The sequence below is a fragment of the Bombina bombina genome, chromosome 5 (genome assembly GCF_027579735.1).
Source record: "Bombina bombina isolate aBomBom1 chromosome 5, aBomBom1.pri, whole genome shotgun sequence".
NCBI classification, from domain to species: domain Eukaryota; kingdom Metazoa; phylum Chordata; class Amphibia; order Anura; family Bombinatoridae; genus Bombina; species Bombina bombina.
Window position 1 is genome coordinate 224,165,394 of NC_069503.1, and position 13,950 is coordinate 224,179,343.

Consider the following 13,950-nt stretch of genomic DNA (forward strand, 5'->3'; position numbering starts at 1 on the left):
AGTTATTATGTGGCATAAATAACACTGACAGGAAATATTCCAATTCCAGATTTTCAATGCAAGGAACCCCTTGGCATGGAATCAGGGGAAATTCACTCAGATCAAATAATAGTTTCCTCCCAGTACAGTACTAGCTGGGCCGCAGAGAGATCTCGACTTAATTATGTGGAGAATGGCTGGACTCCAGGGGAAGATTCATCAAAAGAGTGGATACAGGTAATTAGTAGCATTTTAACAGTTTTTAGTGCAATTCTTGACGTGTCCATTTTTAAATGCTGGTGAAAATCTCTAATAGCAAAAAAAGAATCTGCATTTCAATATGGAATTAACTAATATTAACCACTAACTTTCACTGTAATACCTTAAAGGGACATAAAACATGACAAGAGGCATATATGTTCAGCTTCCAATCAGCAGCTAGATCCCAGAAGTGCACTGAGGCACTGAGGCCTACCTAGGTATCCATTTTAACAAAAGAAACCAAGAGGTCAAATCAAACTAGATAATAGAAGTAAATTGGAAAATTGTTTAAAATTATCAGAAATGTTGAAGTTTCATTTTGACTTTACTGTCACTTTAATCTTGTCATGTGTAACCCTACTGAGATTAGTAAAGCATACTTCTTCACTTCTTACAACTAATTAAAAAAATAATAAAATAAATTAAAAGGACGTTATACACTAGATTTTTCTTTGCATAAATGTTTTGTATATGATCTGTTTATATAGCCCACTTGTAGGTGTTTTTGTAAAAATGTATAGTTCTGCTTATTTTTAAATAAAATTGTGCTGATTTTCAAGCTTGTAACCAAGCCCCAAAGTTTAGATGTATACTGATGTATACAGACATCAGACTGCTTCTATTTGTATAATGGGTATTTTCATATGCGGGGGGGGGGGGGGTTCTGTTATCAGCCCCTTTCAGTGGGTGTCCCAGGCTTATCTCATTAACAGTGTTAAATTGGGAGCTTCTAAGTTTTTAAAAGGTTTTATACTTGATTTATAGATTAGTATCTTCATATTTTTTCTTTATAGTAGGGTCTATTACATACAGTTAATGAAAATTGGTGTAGACTGCCCCTTTAATCTGCAACTTACTATACATTTTGTAGTTAAATCTGGACTAATATTGTCGTACCAAGAGGGCCATATATTTAGCCCAGTGCTTAAACACTTATAGGGTTTCTGTTTAGTGTTACACTTTTAGTATCTGCATATCTTATTTTATACTTCTACCACATTTTTTATTTATTTATTTTGCTTTCCTGTTGGCCTTTAACCCTTAAGTGACCAGACAATTTTTCAATTTTCTTACCGTTAGGGACCAGGGCTACTTTTACATTTCTGCGGTGTTTAGCTGTAATTTTCCTCTTACTCATTTACTGTACCCACACATATTATATACCGTTTTCTCACCATTAAATGGACTTTCTAAAGATACCATTATTTTCATCATATCTTATAATTTACTATGAAAAAAATATACAATATGATAAAAAAAAATATAAAAAAACAAACTTTTTCTAACTTTGACCCCCAAAATCTGTTACACATCTACAACCACCAAAAAACACCCATGCTAAATAGTTTCTAAATTTTGTCTTGAGTTTAGAAATACCCAATGTTTACATGTTCTTTGCTTTTTTTGCAAGTTATAGGGCAATACATACAAGTAGCACTTTTCTATTTCCAAACCTTTTTTTTTTTCTTTTCAAAATTAGCGATAGTTACATTGTAACACTGATGTCTGTCAGGAATCCCTGAATATCCCTTGACATATATATATTTTTTTTAGCAGACAACCCAAAGTATTGATCTATATTATGCCCAGCAGTGAAGGGGTTAATTAGGGAGCTTGTAGGGTTAATTTTTCACTTTAGTGTAGTGTAGTAGAAAACCGAAAGTATTGATCAAGGCCCATTTTGGTATATTTCATGCCACCATTTCACCGCCAAATGCAATCAAATTTAAAAAAAAAGTTAACTTTTTCACAAACTTTAGGTTTCTCACTGAAATTATTTACAAACAGCTTGTGCAATTATGGCTCAATTAGTTGTAAATACTTCTCTGGGATCCCTTTTGTTCAGAAATAACACACATATATGTCTTTGGCATTGCTTTTTAGTAATTAGAAGGCCGCTAAATGCTGCTGCGCACCACACTTGTATTATACCCAGCAGTGAAGGGGTTAATTAGGTAGCTTGTAGGGAGCTTGTAGGGTTAATTTTAGCTTTAGTGTAGAGATCAGCCTCCCACCTGAAACATCCCACCCCCGATCCCTCCCTGGCCCCTTTCAAACAGCTCTCTTCCCTCTCCCACCCCACAATTGTCCCCACCATCTTAAGTACTGGCAGAAAGTCTGCCAGTACTAAAATAAAAGGTAATCGGTTGTTAAAAAAAAAAAAGGGTAATGTACGATGCCTCAATATCGAGGCATCGCTGCAATACCCTGAAAGCGACTGGAAGCGATCAGGATCGCTTCCACCATTGAAACCCCTGAGGACGTACAGGGTACGTCCTTGGTCATTAAGTGACAGTTTTTGTAGGACGTACCCTGTACGTCCTTGGTCATCAATGTTTAGTGCCCAACTATATATATATATATATATATATATATATATATATATGTATTGAATTACTTTCTTCTCTTTCTTTCTTTCTTTCCTTTCATTTTTATATAAATATAAATGTAATGTTTATGCACACACACGTCTTTCTTGGCCTATTTACAAAATCTATTTGACTCTGAATAAAAGGTAGCTCATGCTGTGACTCAATGTGATTTGAAATTACATGAAAGATATTTGCATATTCCATAATATATGTACAAATAGAGGATACAGAGGATATTTTAATTAAGAATTCTAATTTAGTTGCTCCCTGCTGTGACATTATTGCAGCAATATCTTGAGAAACAGCCATTATGGATAATAGAACCAGGCAAGGCACTCAATATAATAATCTCCCATAAAAGATCAAATGTTGCTGCACAGGTTCAAACTTTTATTACAGTGATTAAAAAAAAATTCTTAATTGTTTTAATAAGATATCCCGTTTATTGTATATTCTTTAAAACAAAGCATTAGAAAACTGTGTAAACTATTATACCACTACGGGCAAGATTTAACAAAGTAAGGCAGACAGGGGGGGAAATCTTTGTGCCTGTCCACCCGGCTTTGTGTCTAGTGGGCAGCAACACGATGCCCGCAATAATCATTGCACACCATGGGTAGTTTACAATGCTGCCCCCTGCTTACACGCCAAAGCAATAAATCTCCACGTTCGGTAAAGTCTGAGGGGATTGACATACGCCACATAACAGGTGGCCAAGTGGGTTAATAAGAAGTGGTCTAAATATTGCTGCTTCTTAAATCTCGGCTACAGGTTCACTTATGCGAACCTGCAGCCAACAGCGCTCCAACCCCTTGATAAATCTGGGCCAAAAGGGTAATCTATCATTTATCAGAATACAACAATAAAACAAATGTTTTATGTAGCATACAGTATATAGATGTATACAGAAGGGACATTAAACACGTCTTGTTCTTCTGGAACCCAGGTTTTCAAAATGCTGCAAATTGCAGCTTCTGGGGTGCATAGGGAGTGTGGGACAAACACAGTGTTTACACTAAATCAAGAAGCATAGTGTCTCCTTTTTTTAATTACTTTGGGAAAACCTACTATCTCAATAACATCTTATATATATATTTTAATCATGAATTCAGTAAGGGTTGAATTAATTTGTTCCTTTGTTACCCAATTAATTATTCTCTATCATTAGCAAACACTACATATTTATAATACAAAACAATCTTTTAAATCCAAAGGGTTTCAATATAATGAAAAAAAACAAGTTCTTAGCAGCTCTAGGGGAAGTCAAACACAACTTGGGAAATACTAATAGAGCGCCACAAGTGCAATGGATTCAAGACAGTGGCATGCTGGGAATTTTACACCTGATTCCTGAAAAGAACAGGTCTGTTATGATAGACGGAGATCCATTATATACTCAAAACACTTTTACCTTTTTTTATTATTTTACTGTCAACCCTTTTTGTAGTATTACTCATGTACGTGCTTTTAGCCTGCTGAGTGAATTTAATTCTTTAAGAAAAAAAATTAAACGTTCATTTCCTTTCCAAACATTCAGAGGCTCTCTCTTTGACACGACTAATGGGCAAATAACTTGACCTCTGAACTACTAAAGTTTCCATTGGGAGGAAATGTCACTTTTCTGAAATATGTTACAGCTTCCTGAAGCTGAGGTTTATAGAACAACACTCAATCTCTATCATATGGACATTTGTATTAATGTCATTGTACAAAGATTCATGATAACAAAAAATACATAACAATGAAGAGACAAACATTTTTATTATTATTATTAAGATAGAAAATAAATTTGTAGCTTACATTAATCTTATAGGGACTTTAAACTCCAAAACGTTCTCTCCTTTAATTAGATCTTAGTCTGTTTCAAAAAAAGAACACTAAGCAGTTGCTTATACGTAATAGAAAACATTGCAATATGTTTTATTCAGCTATTTAAATTGATTTTACCTTTATTTGTCTACTCTACATTTGAGCTTCCTGTCACAGCTTTAAAAGAAGGAAGACTTTGCAGGAAGTTTTATCTTAGCCTTGATATCATAAAACTTCTACGCTAGTGAATACAGGTATGTGTCACTTAACGTCCACAATACATTCTGTGAAATAGGACGTTATGTGATTTGGACATTGTGTGAACACCATAGTATATACATACTTAGCAAAGGCTGGCATGGTAATACTGTACATTATATGGGTTAAGTAAAGAAATAATGTAAATACTGTATACTGTACATAGGCTAATATGTAATCTGTACTTCCCACAATGTACATAATAATACACTGTACAGCTGTATGTACAATAAATACTTTTCTTAACCATGGACGTATATGCAGTCGGACGTTTTCCGAAAAGACAATACGTGGTGCATACTTATAGACTAGATTGCAGGGAGTCAGATTTGCTCAGGCATAGAATTGACAGAATAAAAATTTATGTTTTGAAAATCATCTGCTCTTAAAACACTGGGGCAGCGCTACACTGAGAATTTTTAAGTGCTAATTTTGCAAGGAAACAAGAAAGTATTTCTTTTTCTTTTTATATTTACTTTGATTTAACATATTTGTTTTTACGAAAGAAACCCTGTTTAATATCCCTTTAATGTGTTCCCAATGGTCCATTTTGCCTACTTGAGTTATTTTTAAACCTCTCCTTTACCTTTATTTATTATTTGAAATATATATGTTTGCCTATTGTATCCCCACCTGTGCTGAAAATATGAAAGCTAAATAAACAGGAGACAATAGCACTAATTAATCTCCCAATAGGGATAGGATGGATAGAGAGATTATTTATCGGAAATAGTTGGTTCTGCTCATTTAACCCCCCGGCTATAATTAGTATTTCAATACCTAAAATAGATAACATTGTCAGGTCTTCTTTACTTGAAAACTCAGCCCATTGTTATGGGCATGTCCTGGAGAACAACTAGTGATGTTTTAATAACAAAACCAGCTGTTTCAAATACAAAAGTAAATATGAAGGAATAATGTCCCATACATTTAATACTTTGCAGTAGGTATAACAAATCATTTGGAACACATTAAGGGGAAATAAATGGTATAGTACAGTGTCCCTTTAATGAAAGTGCTTTTCATGAAGCTGCATTTTATCAGGCAACCATTAATAATACGAAAGCATAAAAATTTAACACAGATGTCCAACTGGGTCTACATCTGAGATGGCAGCTGAGTAAGTAGTTAGGGAAATGAGGAGTCAGGAGTTCCTCATATATTGTTCCGAAAGGTTTAATACACAGTGAAAACACTCCAGAGCCCCAGACTATAGGACAACCATCAACTCAGTCCTGCTTAAATGAATGTTATAAATAATGGATCAAAAATCAGTCGATCTTCAAGTTATTTATTCATATTCCCTAGCTGTCATGAGAAGACTAAACATGTTGTCTGTGTTTTTGCCAAATAACACGGAATTCAGCAGCAATTACTCACTCATAAAGTACAAGAGACTTTCCTGGGAAAATGTGGGATGTATTGGAATCAAACGCTGTGTGTTTCTTATTTATCAACTGATTCTTCATTGTCAACATCTGCTGCTTTATCTGCCCCATAGCCGGCTTCGTGCTATGCAACAAAATCACCGAATAACTAGACAAACATGAAACAAATTTACAGCCTGCACGATCCAAGAAACACAATCTGCTTCAAAAAGACAGAACACAGGCCAAAAAGGCCCCTATCTGCATGTTAAGCTGTGCAGTAATCATCTAACTTATGGTGTGGCAAGATAATTACATAATAGTTTTTCCTCAGCAAGGATAATCATACAATGTGAGTGATATCCAAAAAACACACACAAAGTGATAAAGAAAAAATGTACTTTTTTTTTCTAGAAATCGTCTCAACAGATTGGGGATTTCCATTATTATTATTATTATTATTATTATTATTATTAACAGGTATTTGTAGAGCGCCAATAGGTTCCGTTGTAATTATGTGTAGTTTTTATTTATTTATTTTAAGAAACTCAAATAACATTCTTTAATAATTAAAGCTTTTAAGGCCCAATCCAACCACAAAATAATAAACAGTTTCATATTTTGGACAAACAGTTTGCTGGACATGAAGTTGCCATGGTAGTTAATTTGGCATTGCATTTGGGATGACACCCACATACATTCAGACATTGCTTTATGTACTTGTATTTCCCTAAATAAAAACATCAACAGGAAATTAAAATGGCTGCCTTTATTCACACATACTAATATAATTATGTTGCCATGGTAACTTCAATTAAAAGTAAATAAAAAAGTGAATCTGCACATTTATTTTTCTTTTGATTTTGTTTGATTCATTTTTATTTTTTTTTACCTTTTTTTTGTAAGAAAGGAAACAGCTGGCGGCTATGTGTATGTCATTAATCCATGATTTGTTCTAGATTTTTATTTATATTTTATTTTATAAATAGTAATCCAGGGTAAATAAATTTAAAGGGACATAATACTATTATGCTAATTCACTTGAAAGTAATGCAGCATAGCTGTAAAAATCTGACATGAAAATATCACCTGAGCATCTCTATGTAAAAAGAGAAGATATTTTACCTTAACATTTCTTCAGCTCACCAGAGTAAGTGCTCTGTGAACAGTTATACTTCAGCTGCAAATTGGAAAAAACAAACAAATAATAGTAAATTAGCATCAGCAGTGCTGAGATCATTCTTTGAGATAATGTCATAGTAAACTTCCTTAAAGGGACAGTCTACAACATAATTTTTTTTGTTTAAAAAGGTAGATAATGCTTCTATTACCCATTCCCGAGTTTTGCATAAACAACATGGTTATATTAATATACTTTTTACTTTGTATCTAAGCATCTGCAGACTGCCCCCTTATCTCAGTTTTTTTGACAGACATGAATTTTAGCCAATCAGTGCTGACTCTTAAATAACTACGCGGGAGCACAGGGCTATCTATATGACACACAAGAACTAACCGTGTCTAACTGTGAAAACCAGTCAAAATACACTGAGATAAAAGCCAGTATGATGGCTTAGAAATTAACATAGAAGCCTACCTAGGTTCAGCTTTCCACAAAAAATACCAAAAGAGCAAAGCAAGATTGCTGCTAAAGTAAACTGGAAAGTTGTTTCAAATTGCATGCCCTATCGGAATCATGAAAGTTTAATTTTGACTACACTGTCCCTTCAAGACAGTCCCTCAGTGGTCATGCCTTAAAATTAACACCTTGTCTGCCTGTGCCACTGGTTATAAATTAGGTTTTTAAGCCCTAACTGTAGCAAATCAACATGTGCTTTGCATGGAGTCCCTGACTTTAGATTCAACGTTTTAGCATTTTATAACTACTTTAAAGTCAGTCATGTGTGGATATGTTGTAATAGCAAGTTGGTGATTTTGTTTAATAAGGGTGAGTGACTTCATACTTGACATTCAATAACCTGACTTGTTATTTGTTAACTAAATGTATTTAGTTAGTGCATACTTGCACCACTTTAAACAGACTCCTTAATTTTTTGGTGAGTTCTTGCACAACTGACATATTTTCTGTTATTTGTACAAATCTAAACTAATAATAATTTACCATTTATACAAAATAAGCCTTTGGAGTGTTAATACTTAATTATTTTATGTTTATTAAATGTCTACGTACGTTAAAAATTCAATAACATTGTCTTGTTAAACTAAAAATATTTTACATCAAAACAACAAAGCAAAATTAACATTAAATCAATCATTTTCATTGCCAAGGTTTTAAATGGCATAGTAGTTAACTAGAGGGAATGTTTTAAGACCGATCACTTTTACAATTCCCACACGTAGTTCCACATATCTGGATATAAGTTTAATTTCTTTGAAGGCTTTATGCACTGCAAGTCTAACAGTACTTTTTTGAGTTAGTTGCCAACAAATATTTTTCGTCAGTCTATAAAAATTGTTCTAAAGTGTTTACTTGCCTTAGGTTAAAAAGAAGAATATTAGGTACACCTTTAAATAAGTCTTACAACATAGTCTTGTAATAACATATATATATATAAATATATATCTCAAGGGGAAAAACAGTTATTGTGTAACTAAGATATTAAACTCCAAATATTCTAGTATGAATATGAAAATTACAGTAACTGGACATGTTAAAGATTGATTTTGTATGTAAAATATAAAAAAAACAGTTAAACACTTTTAGGACTCTATAAGGAGCTTAACACAAATCTGTTTAAAGGGACAGTATACACTCATTTTCATATAACTGCATGTAATAGACACTACTATAAAGAATAATATGCACAGATACTGATATAAAAATCCAGTATAAAACTGTTTAAAAACTTACTTAGAAGCTGTCACTTTGGCTCTGTTGAAAAGGTAGCTGGAAAGCCCACTGCAAGTGGTAAATAAGACACTCCCCCCTCCCCCTTCTTTTGCATATGAAAAGACCCTTTACACAAACAGGAGCAAGCTGGAGTAGGTAGTCGAGCGTTTTCACATAAAACTTTGGGGCTTGGTTAGGAGTCTGAAAATCAGAGCAATGTTATTTAAAAATAAGCAAAACTATACATTAATTAAAAAAAAAAACTTTATGGGCTATATAAACAGATCATCTACAAAACATTTATGCAAAGAAAAAATGAGTGTATAATGTCCCTTTAATATCCCTTTAAATTCAAATCATAAATAAACAGATGCATTTTAAGACCATTGTAATGAGAATAGATTTTTCTATTTATTAACAAATATATTCAGATCAAATATACATGCATATGAAATATTTTAAATTTATATTTTTCATGACAAAGGTTAGGTAAAGTTGTTACAGTTTTAATTGAAACTAGCAGGAAAAAAATGCTGACTGGCTGATGGAGACAGCTCCCACCACTGTATTGGTGAAGATGAACAAGCCTCCAAATCAATGACAAAAACAAATGGTTTGTTCAACACAGAAGCACCCATTAAAACACTGTAATATATGTAAGTGACTTAATTTAGAGGCAACAAAGAAAGCAACATGGCAGGATATAGAGATGCTTAGCAGATAGGCATACTCAGGTATTTATAGTATTACTATAAGGATAAGTTGTTGTTAAATACTGTAGTATGAGGTACATGTTTCGAGTCTTGCAGAATCCAGTGGCAGTTTACTTTGATCTTGGCATGATAACACAAATAAAGAAGCTAGTAATGGTTTGCTTTTATCTCTTGTATTATAAACAACATCCAGAGAAACATATTATTTACAGTTCACTATTTCAAAGCATTGCTACTCAGATTTGCTTGTGCCCTTTTAATAATAAAAAAAAAACAGTACCATAATGTAAGATGTTCCAGCCAATGACAGAGTACAGTGAGATTCATTATGTGGTCACTACTGTCTATATTCCTGATAATTACAGACCATAATGGTTTTAAAATGTAGGGAATTATGGACTACTGTATGTTGTTAGGCTATTAAGTACACATTTTAAAAGTTATTCTGTTGCTTTTTGTCTATTAAACCAAAGCATAAATCTGATTATGGTGGCTATATCAGCACATGCCAATACAATGTCCCACTTCAAGCTATGACCAGGAAAGCATTGATTGCTGTTTTCTGTGATCTATAGCTGTGAACTTTCAGCATTGTATCGGGTTGGAATTGCATTATTGCAATGTCACAGTAAATAAAATAGATCCCTACAGTAATTTATCTCCTCTGTGCATACAGGTTTAAGGTAAAAAGTGCATAACACTGGCTTATGAAACTATGAACATTTGTCAGTGAGATGTATTTTCTGCTAAGGCAAATTGACACTTTAATGATACACTAAAAGCTGTAGCTGTAATCAGCTGGGAAGTATAATGCAGTGAATGTCCGGCTAGACAGACTTCACTGCATGATATGTACACAGGTAACAGCAAATTGCTTATCGGCAAAAGCTGAGTTTGACAACCAATAAAAATGCACATTAATCCTTATATACTGAACCTGTTTATGTTTATAAGAGGTTTTAGTTGTAATTCATTTTCAGGTTTATAGCAAAATATGCAGATAATTAAGTTGTTTTCCATGATTCACTTCTGTAATTTTGCTGTGACTTCAGGATAGTGGCTACTACAATGTTGACACTGGAATATTGCAATGACTATCACAGTCATAGGCAACAAGGGCTCTAGTGGTGAAACTCCTAGGAAATGTATATTTAGGAACAAACATTTCTCACTGATCAATATTTCACTGGCAAAAAAAATAATACATGTTCAAGTTCCCTATTTTGTATAAATTACGTTACTATCCTTTCTGACAATAAAGGGACATTAAACACTAAATAAATACTAGATAGAATGATGCATTCAAAGAAATGATTAGTCTGAGAATAACGTGTAGATGTATTTTTTTTTAGTCTCATTAGCTTAAATATTGACAAAATAAGTATACATTTTTTTAGTGTCTATAAAGCAATTGGCGCTTCAATGTTGTAACTTAGGTTTCTCTGCTGTGGCCAATTAGGGACAGTTATAAATAGGTCACTAGAGTGTGCAGCCAATGGCTGTGTGGAATATAACAGTGTTCTGCACTTCCATTTCTAACAGGAAGTAAAAAACTCACAATTTCAAAATTGCAGGCTTTATATGTATATATTTATATATATATATATATATATATGTATATCTGTATATATATATATACACACAGTTTATCATTTTTTTTACCATCTCAAAGTGTATTAATGTCCCTTTAAAATCAAAATTCCACACATTTGTTAATTATAAATAATTAAAACAAAATTGCAATGCACTTTCATTATATATTTTGTCTCCTTTCCCTGCAATTCACCTTTGAAAAGTTGCATTGTTTCCACTCCCATTATAGAGGCTGGATTGCATTTAGTGAAATGCAAAACATTGGCATCCCTATATACTCCACAGGGATTGGTTGCTATGTGCAGGAGCTTGTTTTTTTTGTCCCTAATTGGCCTCTGTAGAAGTAAGTAAATTAAGCATAATTTAGTAGGCATTTTAAGGTAGGCCTTGACAACCCCAGGAGCCAGGGAGCCACTGGTTCTTAGAATTGTATCCCTGGCTCTTAACTTTTTCGGTTATTCTCCATATGTCTATATACAAATACCACTGTCTGGCTCCTACAAGTATGTCTGGCTCCTAAATATTCTTACTGGCTCCCACATTTTAAACAGATTTGTTGACCCCTAAGGGTTGTGTCCTGAGCCTGCAACACAATGCATATTTTCTATCAAATTGATAGTTTTAGATGCATAAATAGAAAACTGACCTTTAATATATCAATAATCAGACATGTAATTTAATATCTGTAAAACTAGTTTCATGAGGTATATATTCTATGTTAAAATTAAAGAATTGCAGAATAAGCATTTTACTTATGTTACTGCTCCTTATTCTTGCTCTCATCATTGTTAATTTAAAAATGGAAAAAGGTCTTTCTGATCAAAGGGAACGCACCTAAAAACCAAAGTATGATTTTCTTCTCTGTCCTTACTTTATGTAGGAGAAAACAGTTGGACTTTCTCAATCTGAACAACAAACATGTTAATAGCCATCAATTACAAGAAACGTTCCAGGCACTCAGCCCCATCAGAAAACAAGGTTTCACATCTGTTTTTGTGAAATCTATTTTTGCCTGTGGTATTTAAATGCTATAGAACTTCTGTTATTATACAATAGGGGATCCTAGGGGAGGAAAACCTTAATGAAATCCATAACATTCTGAGATTTTATGATTGCAGTTTCAAGACATTCATTCATAAGCGAGTGCTGATATTTTCGGTGGAAGTCATAATTGTACGTCTCTACAGAGAGCATTACAACTCACATCCAGTCTCAGTGGTTATGTTTGATATAGTGCAGAGAGATCATTATACTGCTTTAACTTTAATATCCATTTTGGAAGCCTGTAGGTAAAATGTACATAACAAAACTTTTGCAGGATATGCAAAATATATATCATACAATTTAAAATGGTAAATTTGTAGGTTAAAAAAAACTGAAAGTAGAAATCCATAAAAAGGTTTAATGAAAAAAAAAAAACATGGCTTACTTTCGAATCATAAAAGGCTCTCCAGTATTATTATGTAGACAATGTCATGTCATGGTCAGGTTAATGCACCTGCCATTTTGGAAGACATTTTTAAATTCATCGTTATTGTAATCAACTGATGATTAACTTACTGGACTTCAAAAATATGTTGGTTATTTTCATAAAAAAAAAAAAAAGAAAAGTTGGAAAAATTTGAAACTTTCTAGTTGAAAGCTTTGATTATCATTGGAAATTGTCTTGTTTTTTTCTTCCACTACCTCCACATCTTCTGAGTAAATGAAGACTCATTATAGTATCCTTGGATATAAAGAGCAAAATTCCAGTAGGGAATTCCTCCCTCTCCCCCCAGATTGTCATTTTTGTGGTTTTGAGCTACTATAGTGACACTGCATTTTATGATAAAACAGGAGGGTTTTAATTTATTTGTCATTGGAATTACCATATTTAGTGAGCTCTCATGACTAGAACATTTTTTGTCCCTTGGCTGCCAGACAGCAGAGGTCCAATTTGCCCTAAATCGGAACATTGTAATCCCGCCTTCTCCAGCATATTGTAACCTCTAAATGACCTCTAAATGAATCACTCCAGACTCCAGTCAGTCTTAATATCTGATGTTAACCCACCCCTGCATTACCTATATTCCAGCCCCTGAAGAGCTGGTCCCAGCCCGCACCACACAAATTTGACTTCTTGACTTAGCGGTAGGTATATGCCTTAAAAACTGTGAATGTTAACAAATGTTTGTATTTTTATGCATATACAGGTATACCTCGCTCATACAGCGGGTTAGGGACCGGAGCCCCGCTGTAAAGTAAAAACCGCCTTAAAGTGAAACAAGGCAGTTTTAGCTTTCTTTTCACTTGCCAGTGTGTTTAAAAACGTAAAAACATGTTTGAACTAACATATATTAGGGGTGCAATAGTGCTATGTTTAGTTTAACACTCGCACAGCACAGTATTCAATTAGTATTCAATAGAAACTGTACCTGTAAAATAGTGACAATTACTGTAGTAAAACTTGCCAGACTACAACACTGAGACACAGATTGCACTGTAATGCTGTTAAAAGGGTGAATTGCGCATAACAAAATGGTGCCAGTCACTTTTCTCACAATCTCACAAAGATTACAGCACTGTTTCAAAATTCTTGGAAGTTGAACTTCAGCTCCACAAAGCGCTGTATTAGTGAAGCGCTGTAAATTGAAGCGCTGTAAAGTGAGGTATACCTATATATATATATATATATATATATATATATATATAAAGGCTTGAAATTTCCGGTGGTCCGCTAATCTCGGACAATTTAGAAATTTGACTTT

The 13,950-nt window shown here is 33.5% G+C and overlaps 1 protein-coding gene across 1 annotated transcript in view; it reads left to right on the top strand.

The window, feature by feature from the left end:
• The window catches only part of NRP1 (neuropilin 1), a 175,409-nt gene that overhangs the window by 103,108 nt on the left and 58,351 nt on the right, over positions 1-13,950 (top strand). The window contains exon 7 of the mRNA XM_053713853.1: positions 50-216. Coding sequence (XP_053569828.1) covers positions 50-216 — 167 coding nt within the window. The remainder of the gene's footprint in view (positions 1-49; positions 217-13,950) is intronic.